Source organism: Myotis lucifugus, unplaced genomic scaffold (genome assembly GCF_000147115.1).
Source record: "Myotis lucifugus unplaced genomic scaffold, Myoluc2.0 scaffold_541, whole genome shotgun sequence".
Classification (NCBI taxonomy): domain Eukaryota; kingdom Metazoa; phylum Chordata; class Mammalia; order Chiroptera; family Vespertilionidae; genus Myotis; species Myotis lucifugus.
The window spans coordinates 193364-211166 of record NW_005871589.1 but is presented as its reverse complement, the minus strand read 5'-3'; the positions used below and the strand labels follow the sequence as shown (position 1 = coordinate 211166).

Here is a 17803-nt window from a genome sequence, read left to right as displayed (position 1 = left end):
AGGTCAGGGTTTGGTTCCCGCTTGGGGCACATGCCCAGGGTGTGGGCTCGATCCCCAGTGTGGGGCTTGCAAGAGGCAGCCAATTGGTGATTCTCTCTCATCGTTGATGTTTCTCTCTCTCTCTCTCTCTCTCTCTCTCTCTCTCTCTCTCTCTCTCCCTCTCCCTTCCTCTCTGAAGTCAGTAAAAATATATTTTTAAAAAGTATCCTAGAAAACAGATGATGGTATTTCTTAGAGTAATAATAACTATTAAAAGATGTCTAGTAACTGCTAGCACAATGGTTTGTTGATTGAGGGGATTTATGCTAACGTATCTTTGGGGGATCTGTAATACATTATCACTTTTCCATTTAGGTACTTAAAGCTTTCGCCAAAGCACCCAGAATCAAATACTGCTGGAATGGACATCTTTGCCAAGTTCTCTGCATATATTAAGAATTCAAGGCCAGAGGCTAATGAAGGTAAAAAAGAATGTTTGGATTATCACTGCAAAAAAAAACCAAAAAACAACCACCCCTATTATGAGAATGATTATAAATGAATACTTTGGAGTCCGGACATTCCCATATGTGTTAAAAACTGGCTTTCACAGTTGATCAGAGATTTGAGAAAAACCAGGTTAAGTCCTTAGCTCATGGGACAGTACCTAGCAATATAGTAGGTGTGTGATAAAATGTTTATTGAGAGAATTTGTTCTCATATTGTGTGAAGGGAGCTATGCAAAGAACTAATGGCGCATCAGAAACAATGGATTGAGCCCTAACTGGTTTGGCTCAGTGGATAGAGCGTCAGCCTGTGGACTGAAGGGTCCCAGGTTCGATTCCGGTCAAGGGCATGTACCTTGGTTGCGGGCACATCCCCAGTAGGGGGTGTGCAGGAGGCAGCTGATCGATGTTTCTCTCTCATCAGTGTTTCTAACTCTCTATCCCTCTCCCTTCCTCTCTGTAAAAAAATCAATAAAATATATTAAAAAAACATAAACAAACAAACAAAAAACAATGGATCGATGGCGCTTAATTTAAACCATTACTAAATCTTGTTTATTGTTAGGTGCCAGCATTCTAAAATCAGCCTCAGTGGGTTTTTGTGCTAATTATCCTTACAGAGCAATTTTTGGATTTGCTCTAAGAGAGCCTTTAGACTCACCAGCCTTTCAAATTTCTCTGCATCCTAAAAGTAGGATTTTAATTTCAAGTCACATTTTCATGGTGAGAATGGTTTAGGTAATAGGGATGAGATTTTCTTTTATTTATTAAAGGACACACTCTCTCATTAGTTCATTCACCAAACATACCTGCAGCTCAGGCATGTGTCCTGATCAGAATCAAATCGTTAACCCTTCAGAGCACGGCAGGATGCCCAAGCAACTGAGCCACATTGGCTGGGCTGAAAGAGGTCCCATTTAATGAACCTGTTTAACCCCACCATCCACTAATTTCCCTTTTTCTTTCCTTTGGGATGTTAAGAAACTGTATAGGGAGAGCATTAGTATTTAATTAAGACTAACAACAATAACCAAAAAGCTAGCTCCTAAAGGTTTTAATCATCATTTTTATTTTTGTTTTTATTTATTGATTTGATTTTGTTCCACTTATTTATGCATTCATTGATTGATTCTTGTGCCCTGGCTGTGGATGGAACCAGCAACCTTGGGGTATCAGGATGACGCCTTAACCAACTGAGCCACCTGGTCAGGGACTCCACCATTGTCTTACAGGGGTGGGGAACGTCCTGTCTGTGGGCAAAGGCCCGTGAAATCATTTGGTCTGGCCCTGCCAAGGCATTGGGGGTGAGTTAATTAAATGTTTGACCAAATATAACAGGCTAATTTTTTAAGCTGATAATTTTGTATGGCCCTCGGATAATCTTATAAATATCCAAATGGCCCTTGGCAGAATAAAGGTTCTCCACCCCTATAGACTGTTGAATTTTTTTTTCATATATATTTTCCTATTTAAAGAAGAAATATATGAATATGTGATACTTAAATATATAAAATATACATTTGTGTGCTTTTTGAATACAAAGCTGTTGTGTCACTAATGACTTTTCAAAGTAGGAAAACTTTGTAACAACACAACAGAGCACTTGTTACCAAGATTCCTGACATCTTATTTCTCTGCTGCTCAGTGCCACCCTTACAAAATTTAACATGTGGGAGAAACTTCTGAGTGTAGGGTGATCTGAAGTGAGTGATTTGCCTCTTGCTGTTTTTTTGTCCCTAACGCTGTGGGTGACCCTAGACGGGTTCTTTTGGGTAGGAGTTTATGGCAGCAAATGGCCAAGAGTATGAAAGCGGGGTCGGGTGGGGTGGGGGATCAGAGCTGTTTAAGCAAGAATAACATTTTTAAAAAAATTGAAACAGTTGCTGATTTCCTTATCATTTAGACAGATTTCTAAGCTTTTCAGGCTTTTAAAAAATTATGATTACATTTTATAAATTAGTATTGAATTTCAATGGTTCCTGGAATAATTCATATTCGCTGCATGAAATGTTTTTCTACAGTGAAGGGAGAAAAGGGAGAAGGTCAGTGCTCAGGCCTGGCTTACATCTGTTAAATACGTTCGAGAGGCTGTCTTGTTTGGGAGCAGCTCTCCTTCGTAATTGATTTTTTTTCTGACTCGTGTTTCTGTCTAAGCCTTTTCCACACTAAGTAAACAGTTACACTGGAGCACGCTCTGTCTGCAGTTTCTATACTCTTCTACCTTTCCTTTTCTTTTTTTTTTTTTCTTTTTTTTTTAAAATATATTTTATTGATTTTTTACAGAGAGGAAGGGAGAGAGAGAGAGAGAGAGTTAGAAACATTGATGAGAGAGAAACATCAATCAGCTGCCTCCTGCACATCTCCCACTGGGGATGTGCCCGCAACCCAGGCACATGCCCTTGACCGGAATCGAACCCGGGACCTTTCAGTCCGCAGGCCGACGCTCCATCCACTGAGCCAAACCGGCCTCGGCCCTTTCCTTTTCATAAAACTGTCTTTTATATCCAGATGCTCTTGCTGCATAGTTCTTGGAATGCTCTTAGTTAAATCATAATGTTTTCATTTCTCTTTGTGGCTTTTGGAAGCTGGAGAGTGGTTGAATTTCTTTTGACACTTGGTGGGGAGGAGAGGAAAAAAATGTGTTTGCTTAAAAAATTGCTTTGGTGGACAGGTTTGGGGGCAGAGAATGAGTCATTTAAGTATAGCTTTGTATTCTATTTTTTCCTAATAATTTGTTACTGTCTTAAGTAGCCACCTATGCTTACTGTCCTGAGAATTCTGTAACCAATAAGAACAAACAACAGTGGATTGCACAGTGCATAACTTAGAAGGCCTTATATTAAATTACCTGTTGGTAAATAAGAATTCCAGTTGCTAAGCAACTTCTCCCCACAGGGGCCTGTCACTGCCATGAGACTTTAGAAAACAATGTTCCAAATAATTTTGTACCTTAATGGGTCTCCCTTATGTATATTTGTTGCAAGTCTCTTACCTGTCTCATACAATTAAATGCCTTAAATAAGCACAGTAAATGAATGATCCACCTCCTTATTTCTCCAAATAATGAACAACTTACATAGAGATGGATTTGTTATTTTATATGGTAAGTCATTATAGGCAGGTCTTTGATTAGTTTTACCAGCCTGTGAAATATTTTATAAACTCTAATATTTTACAAAGCTTTGGGCAATTTTAAGACCTCATTCTCAGTAAGGGATTAAATGCCTAGATGCTACAGTATTTTAGGTTGGGGTCCAAAGTAAACATAAGATTTAAAGAATAAAATAAACACTGATGATAGATAAATTGAGAGATAGAGAGATTGATAGGTAAAATATATAATTCTTTTGGTAACACGTCCAAGTTGGTTGGGAGTAAGAGTTTGTGAAATCTTTTGAAGCATTAAAGGAGATTAATGAGTAATTCCTTTTACGGGGATGGGTTAGGTACGACCTGTCCCAAATCTGTTTATCCCTCCAGTTAATTTATATAACTTATTAAGCCCCCAAATGTAACTAATAGATAATTTATTAGTCTGTTTGGTATTTATAATATTCTTCATTTCCCTGAATTTACTAGTGATGAAAACCTGCCATTATATGCTCTGAAGCATATTCCTTAATGTCCAAATTCCTATTTTTAAATGGAGGAATTGAATCTTTAGGTTCTAATGAGTTCCTATTCATTCAAGATTCATTCTCCTTCCCTTCCTCTCTTTCTGGAAAAGTGGAATCAGAGGATGATTGTTAATCATTATAGCTATGAAACTGCATTATATATTTAACCATCTTTAAATACGCACTACTTCTCGTGTTTTCCTCTAATGTGTTACCTAGCCTTTAAACATTGTTTATGTCAGATTATCCTTTATTAAAACTAGCAGGAGATTTAAAATATAGTTTTATCCATGTAAGTGTTCATAATTTCTGTTTTCTTCTTTGTGAATTGTATTGTTTTCTACAACAATTAGGGACTTGTTACATTTAATGGTTTCTGCCTTATGTTTACTCATTCGAATTATGCAGGTAATAGAGTTATGCCTGCTTATTTAAAAAGTTCAAGTAGTATAAATACAAATTTAATAAAATTTCAGTGATCCTTAATCACATTGTGTAATCTCTCCCCAACAGTACACATCCTTTTTTCTATGTAATTTTGCAGTGTACATAAATGTGTGTTTATATATTTACATTATGCACTTGTCTTTTTCACATATTATGTGGCGGAAATTCTTTAGAATATCGAACTTTACTTCATTGCCTAAGAAATGCTGCTCAATATTTCATAACATGGATTTTTAACCATATCCCTGTTGATAGACATTGAGATTGTCTCCGGTTTTTTTCATTATGACAAACAATACTGCCTTGTACTAGATCCCAAATAGGTTAAAACATTTTATTCTCCAAAAGTGTATACCAGTTAATATTTCCACTAACGTGAAATTTTGTATTCATTTCCCCATACTTCTGAGCCTGGTGTGTGCATGTGTGCTAATCTTAAATTTTGCTGTGTTCTCTTAGGCAAAAAAGGGTGTTTTGATTTCCATAATTTAAAACTGACTGTATGGCTTCTATTATATGTACTCATTTTTTTGAGAGCCTTTGAAAGACCTTTTTAGAGATGCGAGTGTTACTACAGCAGGGGTATTGGAGAACAATAGTGCTACTTATTAATTACAAAAGACAAGGAGCTACTTTCTGGTGGCTAGCTACTGCCTCCTAGTGGTTAATCTTTACATTTTCTTATTCTCAACCAACTTCAAATTCCTTTGTGATGGTTTCAAAACTTGTTTATTAAATGATGCTCTTTAGTGCCTTTCGATACTTCTATTTTTCTTTATTTTGTTGGCCATCCGTTATATTGACACATAAAAATTGTAGCAAACTAATTCAGCATTCTTTGTGTTCACTAATATACCTTTTATTCTGACATTTTTAACTTTGAAAAATTACCCAAGATTCTAGTCAGGTACAACAATTCAACTTGATTGCAGGTGCTGTGCTAAGCCCAGAATTATAGAAAGAACAATAATTGTAATGTTTTGCTATCTTAATTTTAGTTCGTGCCTTACATCTGGGATCCTAAGCATCATATGACATAAACCTTGTAAATTTAAGATATTTTATTTTCTATTGGATACATTTGAAAATTAATTCATAAAAAGGATTTATTTAGAATAGGTTGAAGATTACTAGCTTGCTCACTTGCCAGACCACTCAGATCCATTTCAGACATCATTTCAGTGTTTAAATTTAGGCAATGTTATCTTCCTTACTGGCCATGCTTCTGTTCATTGTAATCATACAAGGGAGAAGTTCATGATTTAGTAGACTATTAGTTTAGTGTAAACCAGCCCTGAGTTTAAAAATATAAAGGTTTTAAAATGTAATAGTAATAGAAAGTACCTGTATCAAGGACTGAACATAACTAATAAATTTTTCTTTCTTTCTATTGAATTGATTGGAGTGACACTGGTTAACAAAATTATATAGGTTTAGGTGCACACATCCGCACAACACATCATCTGTACACTGTATTGTGTGTTCACCATACCAAGTCAAGTCTCCTTCCATCACCATATATGCCCCCTATACCCTCCACCTCCCTTCTGCCCCCTCCGCCTGGCAATTACCACACTAATACATTTTTAAAAAGCATATTAAAAACTACAAGATATTCAGTGATACTGCCTTTTTTGCATTTAAAAATTTTTTTGTGCAGTCTTTTATTTTTAGCTCTCATGGAAATTTAGACAATTATAATCATTATCCCAATGTTTCTGTGGTAAACTTGGTCTGTAACATTACATTCGTTTCCAGGTGTACAACATAACAATGTGATCTTTGTATATGCTATAATCACCACAATAATTCTAGTTTCACCCTTCACCAATTTTGCCCATTCCCCAACCTCCTTTCCCTCTAATAACCATCCATCTATTCTCTGTTTCTATGAGTTTTGTTTGTTCATTTGTTTTGCTCTTTAGATTCTACATATAAGTTAAACAATATGGTCCAGGCATACCTCAGAGATACTGTGGGTTCTGTTCCAGATCACTGCAATAAAGCGATATCTCAGTAAATGAGTCACATGAACTTTTGGCTTCCCAGTACATATAAAAGTTATGTTCCTACTATAATCTAGTGAGTGCACAAGTCTTTTATGAATCATAATCTTTTTGCAGTGCAGGGTCTTGACTCCATGTTGGCAGCTGACTGATCAGGGTGGTGGTGTGGCTATGGCAGTTTCTTACAATAAGAACAATGAAGTTTGCCTCCTTGGCTGATTCTTCCTTTCCTGGACGGTTTTTCTGTAATATGTGATGCTGTTCGATAGCATATTACCCACAATAGAACTTCTTTCAGAATTAGTCAGTGCTCTCAAACCCTGCTGCTGCTGTTTGAACTGAGTTCATGCAATATTCTAATCCTTTGTTGTCACTTCAGCAATCTTGACAGCATCTTCACCAGTAGATTTCATCTCAGCAAACCACTTCTGCTCATGCATTTGAAGCAACCCCTCATCCGTTCTATCATGAGATTGCAGTGATTCAGTTACACCTTCAGGCTCTGCTTCTGATTCTAGTTCTCTTGCTGTTTCCTCCACATCTGCAGCCACTTCCTCCACTGAATCTTAAACCCCTCAATGTCATGCACGAGGGCTGGAATCCACCACCTCCCACCTGTTAATGTTGGTATTTTTTACCTCTTCCCATGACTCATGCATGTTCTTAATGGCATCCGGAGTGGTGACTCCTTTCCAGAGGTTTTCAATGTACTTTGCCCAGATCCATCAAAGGGAGCATGATTTATGGCAGCGATAGCTTTACAAAATGTATTTCTTAAATAAGACTTGACAGTCAAAATTACTCCTCGATCCATGGGCTGCAGAACTTCAAGAACTTTCCTTTGCATGAATTCACAGCGTGGCTAATTGTTTGGCGCAAGAGGCCTAGCTTTTGGCCTACCTTGGCTTTCAACATGCCTTCCTCACTGAGCTTAATCATTTGTAGCTTTTGATTTAAAGTGAGAAATAATGTGACTCTTCCTTTCACTAAATACTTAGAGGCCATGTAGGGTTTTTAATTGGCCTATTTTAATATTGTGCCTCAGGGAATAGGGAGGCCTGAGGAGAAGGAGAGAGATGGGGGAATGGCCGGTCAGTGGAGCCGTCGGAACACACACAACATTGATTGATAAAGTTCTGTTTGATATGGGTGTGGTTTGTGGTGCCCCTAAATAGTTACAATATTAACATCAAACATCACGAGTCAGGTATCACCATAACGAATATAATAATAATGGGGAAGTTTGAAATACTGCAAGAATTACCAAAAATGTGACAGAGAGACATGAAGTGAACAAACACTGTTGAAAATGGCACTGAGCCCTGCCAGTGTGGCTCAGTGGTTGAGCGTTGACCTATTAACCAGGTCACAGTTCGATTCGTGGTCAGGGCACATGCTGGGGTTTCGGGCTCGATCCCCAGGAGGGGTCATGCAGGAAACAGCCAATCAGTGATTCTCCCTCATTATTGATGTTTTTCTCTCTCTCCCTCTCCCTTCCTCTCTTTGAAATAAATAAAAAATATTTTTTAAGAAAAGAAAAATGGCACTGATAAACTTTGCTCAACACAAGTGGCCACAAACCTTCAGTTTGTAAAGAACACAATATCTGTGAAGCACAGTAAAGCAGACTCAGTCAGATGAGGTATCTCTGTATTTGTCTTTGTCCGACTTATTTCAGTGTAAAATCCATCATTCCTTTTTATCTAGTTAAGGCCACTGTCTATTGTCTGAACTACTTGAAGGGACCAAGGGATGAGTAGGTGGGAGCATTTTGGAAGAAGAAGTGTTGGGTTAGGATATATTTATGTTGCTGGTGAAATATCTAATGGGCAGCATGTGGAACTTGCCTTTTCCCATAATAGATCCAACTTTATTCAAATTTATAGCTAAAAAGGTTGTCAACTCATAATATTTAACTTTCTTTTACAACCAAGGACTGTAATCATTTGTGTAAGTTTATATATTCTGGGAGTGGGGGGTGAAGGTGGATTGGGAAGGTTAAGGTTAAGAAAGGAGGAGAGAAGATCTGTCTATATTTATTCCATATTCCTTTCTAATGGTGTCCCCGCCTCCTCTCTATGAAGGTCACTAACTTGACTTTCCAGATACACAGGGTTGGCTCTGCCCCACTTCTCTCTAAATCACGACAGTTATAGCATTTTAATCTATTTGTCTAGAGACACCCTCAGTTCAGCTCTAATCTGACTTCTGTTTTTCATGTTAGTATGCAATACGCTATTCTTGACTTTCTGTGTAATATTAGTGCAAAAACTCCAGGGTTTTTGCTCAGATTGTTTGCATTGGGGTTTAACAACACATTTTGTGGTGAAAAATCCAAATATTCTTAGGGGAGTAGAACTTAAAATTGAAAGTAAAAAGTCTGTTTCAGCAGGATTTTCTTCCCTAGAATTGAACTAGAAGGTTTGCTCTTTCTCACCAATCTTTCCAGTTTATTATTTTTATTATCTTTTAAAATATATTTTTATTGATTTTAGAGAGGAAGGGAGAGAGAGAAACATTAATGATGAGAATCATTGATGGGCTGACTCCTGCAAACCCCATACTGGGGAATGAGCCTGCAACCCACGCATGTGCCCTTGGCCGGAATCCAACCCAGGACCCTGCAGTCCACAGGCTGACACTCTATCCACCGAGCCAAACCAGCTATGGCTAATCTTTCCAGTTTAAACATCATCTATGCTATGTATTCATATGTGGGCTGTTGAGCTATTAACAAGATTTTAGACACCACTGTCTGGAACTGTCATGCTTGTTTTGATATTTATCTGAACAAATCTGTCTCACGCCCCTGCCCCATGTAAGTAAGCCCAGGAGGGCAGGCACCTTGTCTGTTTTGTCTTTGTGCTTAGTGTCAGAGCGAGCATTTGACAAACAGTTACTGACTGAAGGTAATGCTTCTCCTTTGGGCTTGGGTGGGCTCCCTTCTCATCGTATTCCCATCTTTCTTTCAGCATTGGAGAGGGGTCTCTTGAAGACACTGCAGAAACTGGACGAATATCTGAATTCTCCCCTCCCTGATGAAATTGATGAGAATAGCATGGAGGACATTAAGTGTTCCACACGTAAATTTCTGGATGGCAATGAAATGACATTGGCTGATTGCAACCTGCTGCCCAAACTGCACATTGTGAAGGTAGGCCCGTAGGATGTGGTGTCTCATTGCCACTAGACCTAGTCAACTGTGTACTAAGACAGAGCTTCTTCGTGCGTAAACTTTTCTGATCTTCTGACATGACTAGGACCGCCCCCCCACCCCAAATAGTGTACTTTAACGCTGCTTAGGCCTTACACATCATAGAGTTAATGAAATGGAAATTATGTCTGAAAATTGAGGTGTGTGAGAAAGAGGGACATTGCATTTTTCTCTGACTGCATAAAAATTCAGAGATGTAACAGGTAACTTTGGATTGGAGTTTGCTAACTGACATGTAATCAGATTCTGCTCTGTGATCACCTGGCTTTTTCTATCCAAGGGAAACATGCTTATTGAGCATGTATTGTATGAGACACTGCTAAATAGAATAGTAATAAACACTAGTTGTGCAGTAAAGGTTGAGATAGAGGAAAACAGATCTAAAATAGTGTGTGTGTGTTTTAAGTATCTGCCCAGGGATTTCCCGTGGCCGTCTCTGGATGGCCAGAGCAGGTGTTTGCAGTCAGTGTCACATTTCTCAATCTCTGGTGTGGTTTGCAGTCCTCGTCATTATTTAAAACTAGAGTCCCGGTGCACGAAATTCATGCACTAGAAGGGGAGCTTCCCTCATCCCGGCCTGTGCCCTCTTGCAGTCTGGGACCCCTCAGGGGATGTCTGCCTGCTGGCTTAGGCCCACTCCAGTCAGACATCGCTCTCGCAGTCTGGGACCCCTCGCTCCTTACCACCTGCTTACTTGCCCCTTACCACTTGGCTCGCTGCTCCTTAGCGCTGCCACCGAGGCAGGAGAGGCTCCCGCCACCACCACTGCACTCGCCAGCCCTGAGCTCGGCTTCTGGCTAAGTGTCTGCATTGAGCTTCTGCCCCCTGGTGGTCAGTGCATGTCATAGCGACTTGTTCCACCGTTTGGTCAATTTGCATATTGGCCTTTTATTATATAGGATTCGAGTTAGATTGAAGGTGACTTCTAACTTCATTCTCCCCCTCTCTGATGGAATTGATAGAATGGTATAGAGGACATTAAGCTTTCTTTCAAATAGAAGGAGTTCTCAGAGTTTCACAAAATCAGTTTTCATTAAAATCTAGAGATGTTTCTGGTTAACATGGAAAATAAATGTTAACTTTTGATCTCTTTGTCTTTCAGGTGGTGGCCAAAAAATATCGCAACTTTGATATTCCAAAAAGAATGACTGGCATCTGGAGATACTTAACTAATGCTTATAGTAGGGACGAGTTCACCAATACCTGCCCCAGTGATAAGGAGGTTGAAATAGCATATAATGATGTAGCCAAAAGACTGACCAAGTAAAACAGCACTTCTGAGAGAGGTCTTCACATCACTTCCTGATTAAGAATATGCTTTTTCTAACAGACTGCTCCTCTTCCTATAAAATAGAAATTTTATTTTGCATGAACATGGCAGTTATTCAAGATTAGGATAAAGGATAGATAAGGTATAGTAGCTATCTTTAAACATACACTCCTAAGCAGTATTATTTTAAAATTATTTTACCCTGCCTACCTCCCCTAACTCATATCCTCCTCTCTTCTAATTTGGAGACAGTTCATCACAAACTTTTGTACTTTAGAGGTAGTTTCCTATCTCTAGAGCCCTCCCCATTTTGTCCTTTCACTGTGTTATAGATGGCAGGACTTTTGAGGTGCAATGTTTAACTGTTAAAACTGGTAAGCATGACCTCATCAGTCAGCCCCAAACTGGTGCATAATGCATGGTACAAGGGATATTTATGTATTTTTGGAATTTTATATTTAGTAAGAGTATATGAAAGGATTGCTACTGTATCAAAACCCTCTGTTTCAGTTTAGTCTATCCTGGAGAAGTGCTAAAGGTTTCACCACCAGAGGAGAGAGCCTTCCACAGGAAGTCACTACAGATTTTGCTATTCTGTTTTGTACATGGATTCTCACGTTTCCTAAAAGCATTTATTCTTTACACCAATGATAACATCTGACACTATGTAGAAGCTAAAAGTTCAGAGGGAGGGATAATATTCTCAATCTTTTTTTGAGCATCTTATCCATAGAAACTAAACCAACGGGCCCCTTGTACCTGTCTCAGTGTGGTGTTTGCTAACGTGCTTTGCCCAGTGCCATTCATTTGGAACGTTACTGCTTTATTTTAAAACGCTCCTTTTTAGGTCAGCATAGATCTTGCTGTTGGTAGATCTTTTGAGCAACACTACATAAACTACTATTTAGTTGACTTAGCTATAGCAGTACAATGAATAGGAAGGTAAAAATTAACACAGAAATTAAGGTTTGTCAAAATATCAAATCGAATTTTGTTTCTAAAGCTTATGTGGGAAACCAAAAAACCCATTCTCCATCCTATATTGAAAATAAGACAAAACACACAGATTAGCAGCTGTTCCATCCACCCCTATTTACTGTTAGACTTTGGGCTTACGCCTTTTGGACTAAATTATAGTTGTTATGGTGAGTGCACATTTACAGCAGTTTTGCCTAATGTCAGCCATTGCGTTTCCTTCCATTACATTTTTCCGCAGCCACGTTGAGGAGTAGCGTTCTGCATGTTTGTTTTTTTAAATTGAAGTTCTAAAGCAGGAATTATTTGTGCTCTAACAAGGGAGGATGAGCTTAGTGAAAACAAAACGAGTTTGCTGTTTACTCATTTTTTTTTTCAATTGGACTTTCTGGATAGAGTTGTTACTACAGAACTTTCAGTAATTTTTTTATACCTAACTTGTTTAAGAAGCCTATTTCTCATAGGCTGTTTTTGGAAATTTTAAGTATATTGCTTTAAAATGGCAATGATTTCCTCCCTTTGATATGCTAACATTTAGTAAGCACTGGCTGTATGGAAGCAACCTGATTTTTATAAGCATACTGCATTTTTTTTTTTTAATGTACCAGTAATAAGTACAAAAAGATAAGTAAAGCTCCATATTGTATCTATTTGGCTCAGGGAGATTTTTTTTTTTTTTGCTTTGTTTTTCTTAAAATTCTCTATTGCTGATCAAAAGTTTGAGCACCCACCTTTTGTGTAATTAATATTGGATGCTGATTTATCTGGTTCCAGGAAGAACTACTACAGGTTATCTATTGAGAAATTCTATAGCATTAGCTTCATTGGGTAGAAATGTTACATCTGCCACCACTACACAGACAGCCATCGTCACTTTCCCTATTTTTAAATAGTGGTAACTTGGCATCCGGGTAATATTGAACCTGCTTCAGAGCTTAGAGGTGAAAAAGAGTCAAAAGAAGGGGTGTTGTTCTCTCCAGTGAATGGTGGACTAAGTGGTGTGGAATAGAGAGCTAATGAGGAAAGAGCATCATTCCTTAGAACAAATAGAATGATGAAAAATACAGTCTAAAACTCAATTGTGAAGTATTTTACCTTGAATATTTATTCTCTATCTTTGAGAAATGTATCCGATGACTGTTCTCTATCTTTAAAAAATGTATCCCATGATGCATCCCTCTCAATGTCCAAGGAACAGGTAGGACTGTTACAACATTGATGAAGGCAGAATGATTTTTTCTCTGTAGAAAGACCTCATTGCTTTTATCAGGGAAATTAGTTAATGAAATTGAGATTGGCAAATGGACAAAAGGCAGTAAATAGGGTGATCCCAGCAAATGCTCTTTTACCCCATCTTATATTTGTACAAAGATTATAGCTTAAATCTTAGAAGATTTGGGAATAAAAGTTTACATGACAATTCATGTGGTGTATGGGTTATATAATGGAAATCATCTGTTATTATTTCGGCAACTACTGAATCATTTCCCCCTTCACTTAAACCAACAAGGAGATTAGAGTCTGAGTGGAAGCTCTGTTTCCCAAGGGATTCTGTGAAGTTTTGTGTTCAACAGTTGGAAGTTCTCCATTTCAGTTGATGACTTCCTTTAAAAAGAAAGAGTAAATGCAGTTTTTCTGTACAGCTCTGTTACCTTTTACTAGGATTGTTGACTTGTGATGAAATTAATATGACTTTTTTCTTGGTAACTTTGGTTTAGACAACTTATCTTTAAGCCCCTGAGCAATCTGTATACAATTAAGACATTTCTGACACATACTCTTACCCTAAATTGATCAACTCTAGAATTTAGGCAGTCTTACTTCTGTTGAGTTTTGAGTCTCTCCAGAGTTGCATGTAAATAGCTTTTATTTCTGTGCATTTAAAATATCCATTTAGAAAATATCTACAAGGTAAACATGATAAGAAATACGTATTTTTTTCATGAACATTTTGATAGACATTTCATCAAGTTGATTGATCAACCAATTTCTTATACTGGCTGTAATAGTATTTGATTCAAAGAGAGGGAAGCATTCATTATCTATATACTATGTGGGCTATTTTATTCCATTCTTTACAAAGTATCAAATGTTGGGGCTGTCAAATTTATATTTTTATTATGGAAAAATGTTTCAACTCCCCAGGTCATAATGTTGAATAGAATTGGAGTATTTCCTTTAAAATTATTTGAAAAGGCAAATGAAAGCCTATTGAAGAATGCTTGTATTTTTCTTTTGTCTCTGGACCCAGTATATTGCTGGCAGCTATTGTATTAAAATAAAGTATATTTTCACTATCATTAAAGGTTCTTTTTTCTCCCCCCTCATGAAAATAAATGATAATTTGGGGTAAAAGTGTTTTATTTGAGACTTTTTTCCCCCACGAGTGGGTGATTCAGCACAATTAATACATTAAAGAGGAAAACCCATATGACCTCAATTGGTGCATAAACAATTTCATAAGAACTGTAATGGTACTCATTCTTAGCAAAATAGAACAGAGGTAAAATTTTAACAAATCTGATAAAGACATCTGCCAAGAACTTCCAACAAATTTCATATATAAATATGAAACAGAAGCCCTTTCATTAAAGTCAGGAATAAGACAGGATTGCCCTCTATCACAGCTATTTCCAGCTACTTTATTAGAGCAGTATCCTAGCCAGTGCATTAAAATTACTGAGACGAATTGACCAAATGATTGTTCTTTGCAGGTGAATGCATATACATAAAAGAAACCCAAGACCAACCTACTATTAGAAATAAGAAAATTCAGCCAGATTACTTAGATACAAGAATGAGGAACAAAAAAATCAATATAACTATATATATAAAAGCCTAAATGACCAACCGATCAGAATGACTGGAACAACAGGTTGCTATGATGCTCAATGCAGGAGCTGCTCCCTGGTGGTCAGTGTGCTTCCAACAATGGCAACTCCACTCAGCTAACCAATCTGTCCCAGTGGCCCACCAGGCCAGCGGCAGCCACTCACTCCCTCAGTAGTCCTACAGGTCCAATCTCCAGAGAACGGACCAGGCACTGACAGACCAGTGCCGCCGGCATGACCCCGACAGCGCTGCCAGCCTCCTGGAAGCCAGCGTTGGGCACCATGGCTGCTTCCCTTCTCTAAATGCTCTGCAAGGAAGAAACAATATAAAAGCCACCAGGTGGCTCCCAACAACCAGCGCGAATGTCAGCGGGACCGATCCGGATCCCACGTTGGCAAGGGCGTCCCACCGCCTCCCCGGAGGGCCGAACGTGTGCTGCCGCCCCCCACCCCCTGGACCCCACCCATGCATGAATTCATGCACCAGGCCTCTAGTATACTAATATTTACCACATTAAAATTAATAGATAATCTAGTAACATTGGTTTCTTCTGGAGGAAAACTGGGTGACTCAGGAAAATGGGTGGGAAAGTGTCATTCCATTTTGCACTTTTAGGATTTGTAACGAACATCACCCTAAAAAAATAAAAAAGGGCTTTAAAGGATAAAGTAAGATATTTAGGATTAAATCTAATAAAGAACGTACAATTCCTTTATGAAGGAAAGCACAAAATATTAGCGGACCTAATAGAAATCTGTTCAATGGATAGGTGTACCATGTTCATGGATGGACAACTTGAAAGCATAAGAATTTTAATTCTGTCTCAAGTAATTGATAAATTCAATATATTGTCCAACAAAATCTCAAGTTGGTTTTTTTTGGGGGTGGGGGTGGGGAGACTAAATAAATGGATTTTTAAAATTCATATGGGAGAATTTATGTCTCCGAATAGCTAATGTTTCTGGAAGGAGGAGGGAAGGGAAACTTGCCTGAAGATACAAAGATTTGGAAGCTTACAGTAATGATTGCGTAGGATATAGTAGGCCACAGCAACACAACACTCCTGCTGCAACGACCAGAAAAAAAAAAAAAAAGATTTAAAACACCAAAATAAAAAATTTAAAACACCAGAAAACTGGAAGCAATAAAGACTAACTGAATTGGGGTTTCAGAGGAGGAAGTCTTTCTGAGGTGAGCTGATAGTCTGGCCATTTTCTCCTCTGGGGGCTTTAGCTGGAACTGAGGTTTGGATTTGGGCCATGCAGAGGGACTCTACTGGAGAAAAAACCACAAGGTCCTTGGTCATAGGGCACACGGGAAACCAGAGACACCCCAAATACATGGCTGGTTTTCTCAGAAGACATTTGCTGAACTCCAGAGCTGGACATGACATTCTAGAAGCTAAGCCAAGGGCTTCCAAAAGGCAGAGTGAAATCTCAATTGCACAACATTTAGGAGACAAAATTTCACAAGGGAGGGGCTTTCCCAAAACACAGAAAGCCTTGTGGTTGCCTGGCACTGAGGATGAGAGTAGGAATTGACCTCAAACAGGCACAAGTGGTCTTTTTGGGAGGTAATGGAACTGTTCTAATACAGATTGTAGAAAACGGTGTAGTATCCAGTTATACAAAGAATTCCTACAACTCAAAGACATCCCACTTTAAAAATTAGCAAGGATTTGAATAGATGTTTCTCCAAGGAAGATATACAAATGACTATTAAACACATAAAAGACACTTAACATTACTTAATCAGGGAAATGTAGATCAGAAGCACACACAAAGAGATACCCTCGAGGATGGCTACAATCAAGAAGACAGGTAATTATAAATTGTCAATGGTGTGAAGACATTACAACTCATTGCTGATGGCAATGTAGAATGGTGCAGTTGGTTTGTAAGACACTTTGGCAGTTCCTCAAAAACTTAAACAGCCCTCAGTTCCTCTCCTAGGTTTATAACCAGGAGAATTTAAAACTTACATCCATATGTCTTGTACAAGGATGCTCATGACATCGTCATTCATAATAGCCATAACAACCCAAATAGTCATTAACTCATGAATGGATAGAATGATATACTCCAAAATGATATACTATTGAACCATTAAGAAATTGATACAAGCTGCAATGTGAAGACCTTGAGAGCATAATGCTCAGTGAAAGAAGCCAGATACCAAAGGCCACATACTGTATGATTCCATTTATGTGAAATTTCTAGAAGAAGCAAGTGTATAGAGATAGATAGTAAACTGGTGTTTGCCAGGAACCGGGGGAGGAAAGAATGAGGAGTGACTGCTGGTGAGTATGGGGTTTGTTTTTGGAGTGATGAATATGTTCTGGAATTAAGTAATGGTGATGATTGCACAACTTTGTGAATATACTAAAAACTACTGACTTGGATAGGTTGGAAGGGTAAACTCATGGTATATAAATTATATCTTAAAAAAATTGAAGGGGGCAATTCTCCCTTGCTAAAGTTTTTGATAATCAGTGTATTGAGAGGTTGATTGGCAAAATTAGTGATGTGTCTGAGTTAAAGTTCAAACTAAATGTCATTCAAAATATATTCTTAAAAGGAAAAAAGCAAAGAAAGAATTATGCTAAAGGTTGTTCCACTATAAATTTATTAAAAATCATGTAGTTTTCTTCACCTAAAATGGGTGAATTCGCTACAGATTATAAATTACTAGAGGCCTGGTGCACGAAATTCCTGCACTGGGGGGGGGGGGGGGAGGGGGGGTCCCCCCACCCCGCCTGGACCCCCTCCAAAACGAACCCTCGGGGGGAGTTCCAACGCTGGGGGAATGGGGGCAAAACCCGCATCTCGAACACCCCTTTACATACCCGGGAATGGGTAGCCCAAAAAGTCGCACACGACCGCCATGTCTGTCACCCTTAACAATTACCGCGCCACCTTATATACCTCCAGGTTTTTTTTTTGTCTTTCTTTTTTCCC

General features: G+C 38.4%; 1 protein-coding gene across 1 annotated transcript in view; it reads left to right on the top strand.

The window, feature by feature from the left end:
- Positions 1–14314, top strand: part of CLIC4 (chloride intracellular channel 4) — a 28203-nt gene extending 13889 nt beyond the window's left edge. The window contains exons 3-5 of the mRNA XM_023745426.1: positions 355–461; positions 9528–9709; positions 10872–14314. Coding sequence (XP_023601194.1) covers positions 355–461; positions 9528–9709; positions 10872–11036 — 454 coding nt within the window. The 3' untranslated portion in view covers positions 11037–14314. The remainder of the gene's footprint in view (positions 1–354; positions 462–9527; positions 9710–10871) is intronic.
- The last annotated feature ends 3489 nt before the right edge of the window (positions 14315–17803 follow it).